The 16,401-nt window shown below is 32.9% G+C and overlaps 1 protein-coding gene across 1 annotated transcript in view; it reads left to right on the top strand.

Annotated features, from left to right (window-relative positions):
• The first annotated feature begins 15,185 nt into the window (after window positions 1–15,185).
• LOC127862594 (sodium/calcium exchanger regulatory protein 1-like) overlaps window positions 15,186–16,401 on the top strand; it is a 14,894-nt gene continuing 13,678 nt past the window's right edge. The window contains exon 1 of the mRNA XM_052401784.1: window positions 15,186–15,353. Within this exon, the coding sequence (XP_052257744.1) occupies window positions 15,284–15,353 (70 nt within the window). The 5' untranslated portion in view covers window positions 15,186–15,283. The remainder of the gene's footprint in view (window positions 15,354–16,401) is intronic.

Genomic DNA, 16,401 nt, shown 5'->3' with positions numbered 1-16,401 from the left:
ACATAAAAACATTGGTCATGTCATGTCAAGAATTACACTCAATACCGTTCATTAACCATTAAATATATTGTATACATCTTGTGTTCAGTTCTTTACTGTATTATTCTTCTTTTACTCATCTTGCTACACATAATTTGTGTTTTCATTTACATTTCATTGGCATACAGCAATACATGTACTAGTACGTGTTTTGACTTGCACCATGTACATGGTTTTCACTGTGTTTTTAAACTGTATTTTAATACATTCAGTTAAATTGCATTTGTGAACAAACGACCCTGATGACCTATTGTTTTCTTTTTATATTTGTATTAAGTTATAACTCATTAAACATTAAGGTAAATTTTGAAAAAATCTGGGTGGAGGAAGACATGTTAAAATAAAAATGACTTTGATGCATTTTATTTATTTTCATATTTTAAATTCTGTTGTTTTTGTTTATGTTTAAAAATTGATAAAAAACATGAATCAATCTATTCATGTTTAAAAAAAATTAGTTTGCAGTCAAATTAAATCAGTATTACATATTTTGTGAGAAATAGTGGTTGTTTTCAACACTTTTCCAATTAATTTACTCTAGTTTTTATGTTATTACCTTATTGGTGAATTGTTCTTGTGCTGAAATATGCTTGTTGGTCAAGTGCGAATAAAAAATGAACAACACCGGTGACCCATGATTTTTATTTTATTTTTCTTTCCACAACAGATGGTTCTACCTAAATACCAAAAATCATTAAATTCTGGGTGGAGCAAAATTTGCATAAAAACTGCAGCATACGTCCTTTAGATGGAGAATAGTGATGCAAATGCCTTCAGAATAGTTAATTATATACACATGTCACGTCCATTAAAACTTAATAAGTTAAATTTTAAACACGCAGGCGCTAATCGTCGTCGCTAATTATTATCACAGTCATGAAATCTGACCGATGGGGCGTTCATTGCCGCGGATTACGGACTTGCTGGTTCATGATCAATTAACTGATCATGTTGAACGGCTTCCTAGTTTACACATTAGGGGAGGCGCAGTTTTCCTGTTTCAGATAAGGGGCATCGAATTTTATGCAAATCGATTTCGTGCCAAAATTGTTGGCCCTGCCGCTCTATTTCTTACGCCCTTGAAACAACGATTTGCTATGCAAAGAAGGTATACGCTTTTATTTATAGGGTACTTTTGGTGAAGACAAAGCAAGAACGTGTGGTTTAACACTAATTGTACGTAAGTAGCTCTAACTAATTATACATGCTTGACTAATTGCACTGATTCCAAAACGTCACTTAAATGTCAAAATGGAAATAATAATAATTGCCCGTGCTTTTAAAATGTACAATGCACTCATTATAAAGAAGTGGAACCCCAGTTGCTACAGCAGTATTGCATTCCTATTATTCACACGTTCGTGGTCCTTATGGCAAGTGACCAAATGCCAAAACAGTACAGTACGGCACAATACGAAACAACATATACACATAATAGAATAAAGTTGGGGCCACCGCCTTGTAATGGTCAATGCAAAGAACTTGGGGTTTAAACCGGTTTTAGAGCGCTTAACCTCACACTTGGCCCAGCAATAGTCATGATACATATAAGTGTTAATAAAATTAAATCTCATAGCATAGCAACTCAAATAAAACAGTTATAAAAGGGAATTAAAACGCATTCAATTTAATGACCATTTAATTACTCAATAACTAATATTATGAACACTAAATTTAAAAAAAAACACGCACAAAAAACATTATTCGCGGCTAGCGGAAATCCTAGTACACCATCAAGATATTCTACGGCAAAGCGCAGTTCGGATGTGGCCGCTTAGAAAAGCGTTTGAAAGCGCGCAAAATCGCGTGCAGTTTGAAGCAACATCGCTTTTGCTACAAAGGGCAAGAGCCGCTGACTGATTACGTTTCGGAGTAAACAATTGTTTGGAAAGCTTTGTAATGGACTCGCTAGTTGGAGCCTGGGAATATGTATGTGCCGAAAACTTAGACGAATGCATGACAGCGGCAGGTCAGTGCACAGTTTGCAGTTTTAGTAATAGAGAAATATACATGTATTAAACTCGTTACCGGTAATAAAAATCTAATTACTGGTGCATGAAATAATGATGTATACTTCTCAACAGGCTAATTGGCTTGTACTCACCTGAGCACAAAGTGCTCATGGTGAGCTTTTGTGATCACCTGCGTCGTGCGTCGACCGTGTGACCGCTCCATAGAGGCCATATTTATTGCCCAATATGTTCTTGCCAATCCGTTGAAAATCATGGTAACAAGGGGTGGGGCAGTTTTCCTGATATTGCTTTAGTAAAAACTTGTTTACACTTTAAAATTAACATGTTTATCCAATCAGCATAAACTTTATCAGAACATGTGTTCTTATGATAGCTTAGTCGATTTCAAAAATGATTACGAGTAAAAAGCAAACATCACAAAAGCTCCGTAGACAAAATAGTTCATTTGGTTCTCATGTGAGCGACCTTAAGCTTTTGGTTCTCTTGTTTAAAATATGCAAGTACATTCACAAGAACGTGGTGCATTCCTATTCAGTCTGATTTGAATAAAGATGCTACCTAATATATTTGTTTGTGCAGAAAATACAATACACAGAAGTAACAGCGATGGTGCTCAAATGAGACCGAGATATAACTCTGCATTTCATTAAAATTTGCCAAAAATCCATCTGTGTTTATAACTTATTGTAATAAACTAAGGTATAAGAGCACACAATTGTATGCATAACTTATTGTAATAAACATAGGTATAAGAACACAAAAATGTATACATAACTTATTGTAATAAACTTAGGTATAAGACACAAAATTGTATTTTTAATCAACTAAAAATATTAATTAAAAATATATATATATATACAAATATGCCTTGGTAGCATGATTCCGGACCAAAACGTCAATTAAAGTTGTATATTGTATTTGAATAGAAAGCATCTGAACAATATACTTTAATTTCGTAAATAATAATTATAAAACCTACAATTTACATATATATATTTTTGACAACTGTTTTGTCCAGCTTGTCTATATGCGTTTTTGAGATTGATATAACTTGTCTTTATATAAAATAGAAAAAAAGAAGAAGATTGTGTATCCGAGATACTTTCCTTATCCGATGAAATATTGAAAACAATATAGCAAATATACACTGTGTAATAATATCTCGCAAACCTTATCGCTGTGTTTATCATAGTTTGTTATTTTCAAAATCTGAATTTTTGATTAAAAAAACTGCGTTCTTAATAATTTACAAATACATATAACAGTATATGGGTTTACTGTAATGTGTGTGCATCTCTTACCTTTAGATCTGCATTGTCTTTGATAATATTTGTTTATATAGCTCATAACCAACTATCCAGACACCTACTCATGTTAAATTACATAAATTCCACGTTCAAGTCGACCAAATTAAGAGTAAAACAACCATTCTGTGTTGAGGATTATTTTTTTGTCAATTTAACTGTACATGTTTACTTATTTTAATCCTAGACATATAACACCTGTATTGTTATAATTCCGCATTTAAGAACATTGATCTATAGTTATATATGTAGCGTGCGGTGCTTAGAATATATGTGTTACAGAAAATACAGAAAATGTGTGTTATACATGCAAGTATGTGTAGTCAGTTTATTGTGTTTGCTCTACAATTCCACTTCACTTATGTTGTCAATTAACTTCTTTCTAAACAGGGCAACAGATTTTTGTAATGATTTTTGTCAAATAAAAATTATAATATTTCTATTGAGAGTAAGACGCTCATAATTTTGTTATATGAGTATTAACACATCTGGTGGTAATTCTAGTTCATCTTTTTTCGAAACTAGATTAACTGCAGGCCAGATACAGTCAAAATGAGAATACTGGAGTATCATTCCATAGGTACAAAATGCTTAAAAACTTTTTCTTGTCAAATAAAAAGTGTGAATATTCGTCAGTCGATCTAAGCATGTTTCGTTTTCGTATATTCGTATCGACAATGCGACGGACATACGAATGTACTCGTGTATATGTCTCTTGATCTTAGCACATTTCGTGTAATTTTGAAATTTGCTAAACGTTTCCTAAATAACAGTTTACTAAAACGTGTACTGGTTGCATTAATTGTGTTTAACAATGAACGAAGATACACAGATATATTCAAATGATGATTTTCAAATACAGTGGTTGCATAGGTTTATTTTAACTGTCATGAACATTTTAGCAAATAATAGCACAACAATGTTTGTATCCGGATAAATATTTTTTCATTGCAATAGTCATTTTTAGTTATTATTGTAACCTAAGCTTCTTAATTATTAGAATTTTAATATCTAGGTGTTAGAGAAAGGCTAGATGACGCAGCATCATTAATAAATTGCTCTTTACAAAAGTTTTCTATTGAATGATAAGTACATTAACAGTGTTACTCGTAACTACGAGAAGGTTTTTTATAGAAAGAAAATGATTTTAAATTAAAAAAAAAACACTATAAAGTGAATATTTTGCTTTTGGCAAAAAGTAACCATACAATCTACGTTGTTAAATATATATATAAATATATATATATTGTTTCTCAGATCACTATTTCAATTAGTTTGTGTATTTCCAGTGTACGGAAGTGCGATTTTTTATGCATCTATTGAGGACCAGTGGTTTATTGTTTTTTTTTCTCACTTTTGTGATTATTTCTTTTTACTTCTTGATTTCTATGGAATATTCATCTTTTTGTATACCTATTTTTTGTTTTCTATTTTTGTTTGTATGTATTGTTATCTTATGTCTCATAATAGAATCCAACTGGACATGTTTTAAACCAGAAACTAACTGGACAAGCACACACAAAGTATCATTTACATCACCCTCCACCTTTTCAAATGATTAAATTATGTACTTTGAATATAAAAGGGCTAAACAATAAGGACAAACGCATAGAAATCTTAAAATGCTAAGATGAAAAAAGTATATACCTATTACAGTAAAGTAACTTTAGCACAAACCTTAAAAGATGAATGGGACGGAGACATCTATACCAGTGGACAACATACTAATAAACAAGGCATCGCCTTTCTGATAAAAAAATAATATAGGGATCACAGTCGATAACTTTAACGACATAATAATTGGCAGACATACAAGTATAGATATCAAAATACACGAAACACAGTTAACATAAATCAACGTTTACGGCCCTAAATATAGATGATTCCACATTTTACGAAATTTTACAATCCTTTATAATTAATAACCAAGATAAAAACATTATAGTCGGTGATGATTTCAATGCTGTTCTTAACCCATTATTAGATAGAAAGAAGGGAAACCTTTATACTCATTTGAAAAATAGAAACATTTTGAATCAAATAATTGAAAACTTCAATATTATAGACATATAACAGTAATTCCAAACGAAAGCAAATTCACCTGGCACTCAAAAACAATACCAACAATATTTTGTAGATAAGACTATTTTTTAATATCTGAGTCACTTTGCAATATTATTGACACATGTAGCATAAAATCAGGATTTATGACTAACCACTCTCTAGTTGATCTTAAACTGCAAAATACAACCTGAAAGAGGCCCAGGATACTTTAAAATGAATAACAACATCTTATTAGATACACAATATAAAACGCAAATAAAAAAAGAAATATTCAATACAGCTCAAAATAATAAAGATGCGAACCCAAACACCTTATGGGAAGTAATTAAAGGAAATACGTATTACAATTAGATACACATCATTTAAACAAAAAGAAACACGCAAACTTAAAACTGAAACCACCAAAATCATTGAAACACTTGAAAAACAATTGCATCAACAAACACAAACGATACCAAAGCCATTAAAAATGAAATTACATAAAAAAAAACAAGTATTAGAAGGAATTTATCATACACATCTCAATAGAATAATACTACGAGCACTTGCAAGCATGTTGAACACAATGAAAAAAAAACAACAAAATACTTTGCAAACATCGAAAAACGCAGAAAAGAACAAAAAATGTATGCAAATAAGTAGTCAATGGCGAAGATATAACAAACAGAACTCAAATACTAGAAGAACAACGTTTATTTTTTCGAAACCCTCTATAAACGAAAACATGTTGAAAATAACACCCTTTTTAAAAATACACATCATGCTTTAAAAAACTAATCTGCGACGGATTACTGAATGAATATGAATGTGGATTGGCACTAAAAGAAATGCAAAATAACAAAAGTCCAGGATCTGATGGCATCACAATCGACATTTATAAAATATTCAGGAATGATATTAAAGCGCATTTAATAAATTCACTTAACTATTCATTTAACAACGAAAACTTTACTACGCTTTTAAAACAAGTTATAATATCACTCATTCCAAAACCTGGAAAATCCTTATCATACTGGTGCCCGATTAGTTTACTGAACACTGATTATAAAATTGCAACTAAAAGTATATCAAACAGAATTTAAACAATATTACCATCAATCATTTCTAGATCTCAATCTGGTTGCATTAATACCCCCGTCAAACCGGACCGGCGTCCTTTCTGCGTCCTAACGGCGACCCAGATCGCAGTGAGGACGCCATAGACGCCGGAGGAACGCAGTAAAGACGCAAGAGGACGCAGTGAAGACGCCGAAATTGCTCAGGACGCGAGCCCACAGCGACCACTTTGAACATGTTCAAAGTGGTCGCCGAAGTCCGGCGTTTTTACGGCGTTCTGTTAAGGACGCAATAGTCGTAGTACGGACGTGGTAGGGTCGCTGTAAGGTCGCTATGGACGTCGTGTGGTCGCCGCTCAAACCCACAGAAAATGACCGTACGGCGACTTTATTGCGACTTGAGTACGTCCTGTGTACGTCTATTGCGTCCTCAGAACGACTTTGGCGTCCTTACTGCGACTTCATTGCGTCCTTACGGCGTCTATTGCGACCCTACTACGACTGTGGCGTTCCTACTGCTACCTCAGTGCGTCTTTATTGACGTATTAAGTACGCCGTGAGAACGCGCAGAACGCCATAAACCAGGACGCTGGTGTGACGGGAAGGCGAAAAACAGCATTTTTACCGAAAGTCATTGGCGTCCTTACTTTCACTTTCCACTTTCATCCTCGCTATTTATTATATGCATCGAGTATCTATCACACTATATCCAATCAAATAAAAATATAAACGGAATATCGCTAGAACCTGACGAAGAAATTGAACAGCCCCTATTGCTGACTATGCAACTTCTTTTTTAAATGACAGTAGTGACTTATACAATAATCTTATAGAACCGCTAACCCTTTTTGGAATGGCATCGGGTCTTAAACTAAACAAAAGTAAATGCACTGTGCTACGAGTAGGTAAATTTAAACAAAGTAATATTCATCATAAAAAAGAAATGAAATTCAACTGGACATCAGATGAGGCAACAAGGTTAGGAACAACATTTTACAAACAATGAAAATGAAACAGTTAAAAAAATCGATCAAATCATGGCAGCATCGTAAACTTACACTAATCGGAAAAACACCGTGTTGAAAACGTTTGCCCTCCCTAAATCAATTTATACACTAACAGTTCTCATAAACCCACCAAATAATATTATTAAAGATATAACATCAGAAATATTTAATTTCATATGGGACGATAAACCTGATAAAAATAAGTGAACTCAATTAATTCAATCAGTAGAATATGGAGGTATCAGTCTAACGGACATAGATTCATTCCTGAATGCAATCAAATGCAGCTTGGTTAAAAGATATTTAGAAAATACCAATACGAGTAAATGGAAATTATTCTACCAGAAAATTCTAAAAACATATGGCGACTCCTTTCTTTTTGAATGTAATATCAACAATAATATCTTAGATGAAATTTCAACCAAAAACATATTTCTATCGAATGTTCTATCAGCACGGTGTAAAAATACACACAATTTAGAATCAAAAATAAACAGTAAAACCATTTTATCGAACAATAAAGACATAACTACTAACAAAAAAACGTTTTTCTATAAACATTGGTTTGAACGAAACATAAAATATGTATATCAATTGCACGACTACAGAATAAACGACTTCTATTCGTTTGATAATTTATGCTACATATTCAGAATACCTACAAGTAATTTCTAGATGTACTACACATTAATCAAAAATATACCCATACATATTAAAGCTGTTACCAATACAAATAACACAACATATACTCAAAAAACATTCGTAGAAAACAGAATTGCAAAACAAAACAAAACGAACAAAATATTTTACACATTTCAAATTAAAAACCCTGCCGAAATCTCTAAAGCTCAAACTTAATGGTAAAACCTTCTTGGAGAAAAAGAATTTAATTGGAAACAAATATGTGTCATCAACTACTGATAGCACACTGAGAATTTTTCAATATTAATACATCCAGAGAATCATAGCTACAAATTAATATCTTTTAAATGCAACCTATCCAACACAAATCTATGTGATATGTGTATTGAACATATTGAAACAATAGAACACCTTTTCTGGGAGTGTAAACATATTCAATCTCTATGGAACCAATTGACAAAATTTCTACAGAAACAACAATTAAATGTTAAACTTTCTCTCTCAGACATCAGTTTAGGGGTAAATACCTTCAAAATACAAGAGGTTAATAACTCTGTGAATTACATTATTATATTAATGAAATATTGTATATTCAGCATGAAATACAGAAAACAAACACCTACAATTAACTGTTTTAAAACTGAAGATTCAAATTGAAAAAGAAATAGTCCTCAACAATGATACACTTCATATATTTGAACAAAAAATGGAAACACATGATACTTTAATACTTAAGTCCAGTTTCCTTTCTACCCACTTTATGCAACTCATCTTTATTCATAATTATTATGTTGTTTTTCTTTTTTTTAAACATCTATCACAGACAACCAAAGAAAAAATACATATTAACCTTTTTTATTTAATTAAATGGAAACCACAAGGTCAAAAGAATATATATGAGCATATCTTGTATAACCTGTTTGCACATTATTGCTGCTACATGGTATCACTTTTTTAATGATCATATATATATATATATATATATATATATATATATATATATATATATATATATATATAGGATCTGGCACGAGTTGTCATATCATACCATATTTTATTAAACGAGTTCAGGAACTTTGTTAGTAAGCGAGCCTTATCCTGGACGAGTTTAATAAAATATGGTATGATATGACAACGAGTGTCAGATCTTTGTTATCACATGTTTTTATATGAGAAAATTAAATAAATATTTACGCAAACATAATGATAAATCCAGAATGTTGATCACATTTCGTGACGTCATTTGACGTTGCAACGTCATTGCAGCAAATTAACAAAAAGCGATTGGTCAATAAACGAAAACTAAGCCAATGAAAGCGCTTAAAAATGTTGTTTTACACATGTGTAATATAAAAAAATAGGTAATGGTTGTATTACATGGGAAACAGGGTATAGCATGTGATAAACATGTATACATTGTATGTATTATATTGAATAAAAATATAAAAAAAATAAAATACAATATATGTTCATTTTGGTTTCAAACCTAAGCGAATCGTGACATTTAGATAAATGAGTGTTTTTTACGACACGTGAAGAAAATAGTTGGTTGTTATAAGCAACATCCAGTGGTAAAGATATTCATTCTTATAAACGATATTGTCGCATGCAGATGTTGTCCACTGTTTACTATTGTAAATCCGATGTGAGAGAAAGGCCTTGAACACACGATGATGACATCACTGCTCAAAAGGTCGTACCCATTTCTGCTCTCGTAGCATAGTGTTCTCTCTTTTATATTTCGCTATTTTCATCATTTAAATCTTGTATTCTTTTTAGTTTTTGTCAAGCACGATGAAGAAACGTTTATTTTTAAATTAATTAATACATATTAAGCGGCTGAACACTATAAATTACCATTTTCAAGTATTTATAAAAACTGCAAAGGTCTGTAACCATGCAATGAAACATTGTATTATAAACTGTACGATGAAAACCCATATACCCAATTGTCAGTTGTGTCTTATTAGTAAGGCTACAGTAAATGCGTATTATTTGAATTATTGAATCATTACAGAATGGAATGTATAGCTTTCAAAGTTTGCTGTACTTGTTATTTCAATCTTTGTTAAAATGTCTGGGGGAAATGCACGTTTTGTTTTAATATTTACGTGCACATTTTCGTTAATAATAAATGTGTAGACGTTCGTCGTCTTAAAAATAACAATTGCAAATCACAGTGTTAAATACAGTATGTGTCATTTTTATGAAGATATAAATTATATATTAAAACTTTGATCAATCTACTTTTTTTACATGCAATTCGTATTAATAAGTTATGGTGTGAAATGGTAGCATGTTAGGAGGTAAGGGGTGACGTGAACATCATAATTGCTAATCGGGCAAAAAAACACACCACGGGACGGCTTTGATAATTCTTACGAATCAAGACTTCATTCTTGACGACCTAGTGCTTTTACACGTGTCTCATCATTAAAGATCGTCACGGAATTTGTTCAAGTGAAGGCTTGTGCTTCTACAAACTTACAAAACGAGTATTGACGCAACGCTCGATCTTGTCAAATGCCAAAATTTACTACTTAAACTCTTTGAACATTTTGCATCCAAATACGTTTGTTACACGTTATTGTAATTTAGGTCGCATCAGCAGTTTTCAACGTTCACATTGAGTTGACAGGTTTCCTCTTAATTGTAAATCAATAAATCACATGTAAGCAATATCTGCTCCATTTATTAACATGTTAAGTATTTTTATAAGCCGGAACATGAGTTCGTACTTGATATGAAATACATCTAGTCTAGAATACTTAGTATTCCTTATATCAGCTTATTTACAAAGGATAACTTCCAAACGCGCTTTGTCGTTAAAATCGCCTAAATATTTCAAAATTACACATAACCATTATGTCATCAAATATTTAATACTTATCCCGGTATACATTTTTAATAAAACCACCATGGGCTAAAGTCTGAGGGTTATACGCGGTTTAATAATTCTAATATTAAATAAATTATTGAGCAAGTGAAGTGAATGAGTCTTTTTAGAATTTAGGTGCTTTATATAATATTTAAACTTTACCCAATTTTGAGTTCGCACGAGGGGTTCATTGTAACATGATTGTTTGATTTGCGCCATGGATACCATGTTCTCAAGGGTTATGCTATTTGGTAGCTTTAGACGTCGTTTCTCTTTAAACAAAATTTCCAAAATATTTGAATGCCTCCAATTGCAAATTTGCAATACTGCTCAACAATCCTTTTCAATTTACATTTGATAACTACAAATATCCAAAAATGAATACAAATCTATTTAGGGATTTAATTACCTGAAAATACCAGTAACATTTTTAAATAATTCAATTCAACCTTTTTTGTAACAAACCATTTAAACGCAGCTTGGTATAGACAAATGCCTGCATGTCGATACGTAACATGGACTTCGGTTATGATACGTGTTACCCATTGCCACGAATCACTGTTCGTTGTTACAGGGGCATGGGACGGAAAAATGGGTTCGAATTTCATTGATTAATTATCAAAGTCGCGTATCATTGACATGCGTTCGCGAGATAAATGATGATGTGTCGCATTGTAGAAAAAGATTGATAAAACAAACAGAAGATTACACTGAAAGGTAAGGCAAGGTTCATGTTCTTATTTCACGGATGCGCAAGCTGGTCTGGAGCTCTGTTGGCCGCATATGACATTGAACCGATTTTCGCATGACGCGGCTCATTCTGTTGTTGAGTCTATCGTGTTTAATAAATTTCACAAAAGCTCTCAAAAGGGCTTCATGATACAGGGATGAGAAGAACAAAAAACTTATTTTGTTTGTGTTGGATGGAAGAACGATCGTAGAAAAGAGAGAGAGAGAGCCCACTGTCATATTTTATTAGGCGTTTTTAAGCCAACGATACTATGACGATAAGAACCAAAATGATCTACGTGGGTTGAGAGGGGGGGGAGATAAATTTAGAATAAAGGAATGAAGAGATCAGAGTATAACGTTGCTCAAATTGAAGAAATGCATCTTTCCCACGCACAATTTCGATGCTCCGCAAACTGCTAAACTTAAGATATCAACATACTTAGGTCACATTTGCCAACTGTGCGATCACTGACCATTCGTCTTATGGATCATCTGGTCTGCGGTAAACAACTAGTAAACAATATATGCTTATCACCGGCTATTTAACTTTTCACAATAAATTCACAATATTGGGAAAATGACCCGTTGTGAACTATGATGTTATTGTGCGTTCAGTTGACTGACCTCTGATCGAGCAATAATTCAAAAAATGGTGCCTAGTAACTTGTATAGTCACATTTGTACTCAGGCAGACTTATATCTGTGTTATTTGGTAGAACACATAAACAAACTAAAATCCGTTATTAAGATCACGTACATAACGGTAAACAAAGATGGCACAGCGTGTGCTATTTATTAGTGTTAATTATATTTACAAACAATCCTAAATGCATGTGATGATTAATGTTCTTAATTAATTAAAATAAAACAGAAATCAAACAAAATGTGCCTGTGAATGATTGTTTATTTGTTCAATTTTATTTGCATTCGATGTGACTGTTTTTTAACCGGACGGTGGCTTTTTAAGTCAGAAAACTGCTGTACCTAAGTGTAGAAACAATACCACACTATTTGAACTGGAAACATTTAAATAAGCGGGAAGAATCGTGTTTTTCCTTTGAAAAAAAATATGAGCGAAAATCGGTCTTATGTCACATGTAGGAAGCGTAGGTTCCGAACAGTCTGCTCAATCGCGCAGTATGGTTAGGAACTACGCTGTCCGCTATAAAGTAACGCAAAGTTTCGTGGTCTCATTAGCGGAAAGAGAGCTCCTGACCAGACTGCGTGGATGCGAAGGCTACGGTGGAGGTTCGCTGGCCGCATGTGGCATAAGATCCATTTTCGCATGACGCAGCACATATGTCGTGATTCGGATTCAGTATTACATATGAAACTATTAATAAACAATCAAAATAATAGCATTTATCAAGGATTTTATAAATTGTAAACAATCCGACGGAACATGTTAAACAACTTGCTGTTTTAGCGATATACTAATAATAAGCCTGAATGTGCAGGCAGGCGACTTTTTCGCAAAAACTGCTTTTTGCCAAAACACTAACAGTTACAAAGCACTCATATGTTCAACTGCGTCTAAATTAAATATGGTAAGCATGAGAATGGATGAGTTTTTATGTGTCAGCAATTAATAAACAGCCAATTTAGAGATTTAAATTGTATTAACATCGAATCGGTATTGTTCATCAGTTTTCAGATTAACTGCTTTTAATCTTTGCTCTATAAAATATGAACATGACAGCATCCACTTTCGCTCACTCGTATTTCGAGTTCGGCTAATGCATGTGATAATATTTTGTAGTCGCGATTTGAACTTCTTAAATGCTCACATGGGTCTGAAAGTTGGACATAATTACATGTACATCGCTTTGGACATGTCATTATTTTATGTTTGATGTTTTATGCAGTTTATTGGTGCCAACAGGCTTAAGCTATTACATTAAATCATAAGTCAAATACATGTTATCCAATATATGTGCATTACATTTAGCCTCAATCACTATAAATAATAGTAAAATAAGTTATAAGTTATTCTGGGGCCCTGGCACTATTGGTAAAATAAATATAAGTAGTTATGAATGTACGAAGAACCTTTAACGGTAATCGATACATTTTTGCAGCTACATGAAGAAATGTATGGAAAGTTGTCAGATTTTCAGTTTTCATACATATACATATGTTTATTGAAATGCCGTAAATATGGCTTTAAAGCCATCTATATATGTGTAACCTATTAAGTACAAGTAATACATGATATAAATTAGTTTTTATGCGGAAAACCGGACGTCGATTCATTTTATACACACCCAATAAAGAGGCGATGTTATACCACTAACGTTGCCTTAAGATCTGTCGCAAGTTTGCACGTTTATTTCTATAGCGCTAACCGTATATTAATTCGATATGTCTTAATTATGCATTTCTTGCCTGTATATATGTATATATAACTTTATTTTGTATAATCATAAACTGTGTATTTTGTAAACACTGTATCATGTATGCTTGGTTTGTCCACTTGGGCTTTTGGCCTTCTGGATGGGTTGTTTAATAAACCAATATTTTAAGTGAGAATTGAATCTAATAAACACATTTAAAAAAAGAAATAATTTTGGCAATCTGTGAATGTGTCTCTTTAGGTGTGAAAGTGTTACATTTCTATTAAGAGCACTTATTTATACACGCATGTACACGGAAGGTAACCCAGGTTGATACTTGCGTCAAATTAAATGAGCTCAACTGATAAGCCCTACAGCTGGGTATAATATTCACATGCCTATGGGGCAGTTCGTATCAATGACCGCCATATCTCTGATTAAAATTGCACTTGAAATATCAATTGCTGTATTTTTAGTTACGGGATGGAAGTTAATTTGTATACATGAAAAAACACTGTCCTCAATTCACGTGACATGTGGGACTTTTTTTACGAATAACCTTTGTTAAGTGTGTTTTCTTACTCTTATAAAAAAGGTTAAAGGTTAAAAGTCCGGATTATAGTCTGCTATGATGACGTATGCATCTTCAGCCGACTTTCACATTAACCCCCGTATTAGAGATTGTATACACATCACTCTTTATATCATTCAGTTTCTTTTGTATAATTGGCGGGGGGGGGGGGGGTGATTTCAAACAGATTTCCAGCACATGTTCGACACAATGTTCAGAATTGAAAAAAAATCTTTATCATGTTTTTGAATAACGGAACATATATTGAGCGATTTTAGTTTTAAACATACTATGTATACACGTGAACACTTATTTAGATCAACTAATCGAACCAGAAAAAATGGATAACATTTACATATATTTATTAAATACAATTCACAATTTTTAAAGCGAACCGAAATGTACATAGCGTTTGCGTATGTTGAAGTTAAAAGTTGCAAGACCAACTTTAATGTTCGTTCATCATATTCACAAAGACCGTGTGAACTATTCTTCATTATTTGCTCACAAACCGCCGCATCATGGATATGCTACGGCGACACGCAGGCCAGCTTTAACCGCTTAAGGACAGCGTCTGATAGCGCGTCAATTTCTCGGCGTGTTATACACAAGCTCACTTTTGTTTGAGCAGTTGTCGCCGAAAGGGTTTCTTTTCGGAGTTCATAATTGTTCGGAAAGCATTAACATGGCCGCTCTAGTTGGAACATGGGACTATGTCTCAGCCGAAAAGATGGACGAATACATGACGGCGACAGGTCAGTGCAAATATGAGATTACAGTAACCGGACTATATTTCATAATATGTATAATAAGTGGTAAACGTCAGAAATCAAATAATGCATAACTTGGAACTGGTTTTTCAACAAAAAATGTGCAGGTACATGCGCTATCTAATGCATCCTTATTCAGACTGTCGCTCAATTAGTCGTTGTCGACTCAGGTATTTCTTAAAAGTACCCCGTGTACTAGTTAGTATACTACAAGGTATTCCGGGTACGGAAAATACGCTTAAAGGCACCCGGCCATACTTTGGGGTACTTTAAAGTAGTACCTGAGCCGAGAATGACCAATCGAGCCAGACCGACCTGCATGTACATGCTGTATAATATATTAATTGTGAATAAAATACAAAATCCTTTTTATATAACAATGTATTCTATTTAAATAATTCTTCTTTCACAAGTTTACACCCGCATTTTTATTAGCATAAATGACATATGATGACTATAGTTGGTTGCTATTAGCAACAGTGGTAATAATAATGATGGCGCAGAAGACCGTACGTAATTATAGTCATCTTGTCGCATGGTGTACATTAAATGATGACATTTTTCGGACAGAAACAAGGATACACTTACATAGGAAAAGCCACTTTCACAATACAATTATACAATTACCGTCTATCAGTGGCGGTATTCATCTATAAAATCAGACTATTTGCTCACAATGTTTTCTATTTTGATAGTTTAGTTTTGTTTAATTGTTCTAATCATTTTTTAATTTCATGTATTTTAATATAGTTCGTCATAGGTAACGTTAAACAGCTTAATTAACATCATTATAATATCTGTTTTGTTTTTTCGGCGTGATTGCGTTTGTAGTGTAAGATGCAGTCTATTGTAAAATGCGATGTAATAAATATATTATATAACTTATTTTTGCACATGCTATATTGACAACGTTTATAATTTACCGTTTAACATGCATTTCAAACTTTTGGTCGTAGTTGTTATTAAAGTGAGACAATAGAACACAATCATCGCATGTATTTGAAAACCTTATCAGACTTTGAATTCACTGTGG

Source organism: Dreissena polymorpha, chromosome 16, assembly GCF_020536995.1.
Source record: "Dreissena polymorpha isolate Duluth1 chromosome 16, UMN_Dpol_1.0, whole genome shotgun sequence".
NCBI lineage: Eukaryota > Metazoa > Mollusca > Bivalvia > Myida > Dreissenidae > Dreissena > Dreissena polymorpha.
This window is presented reverse-complemented; position numbering and strand designations above follow the sequence as displayed.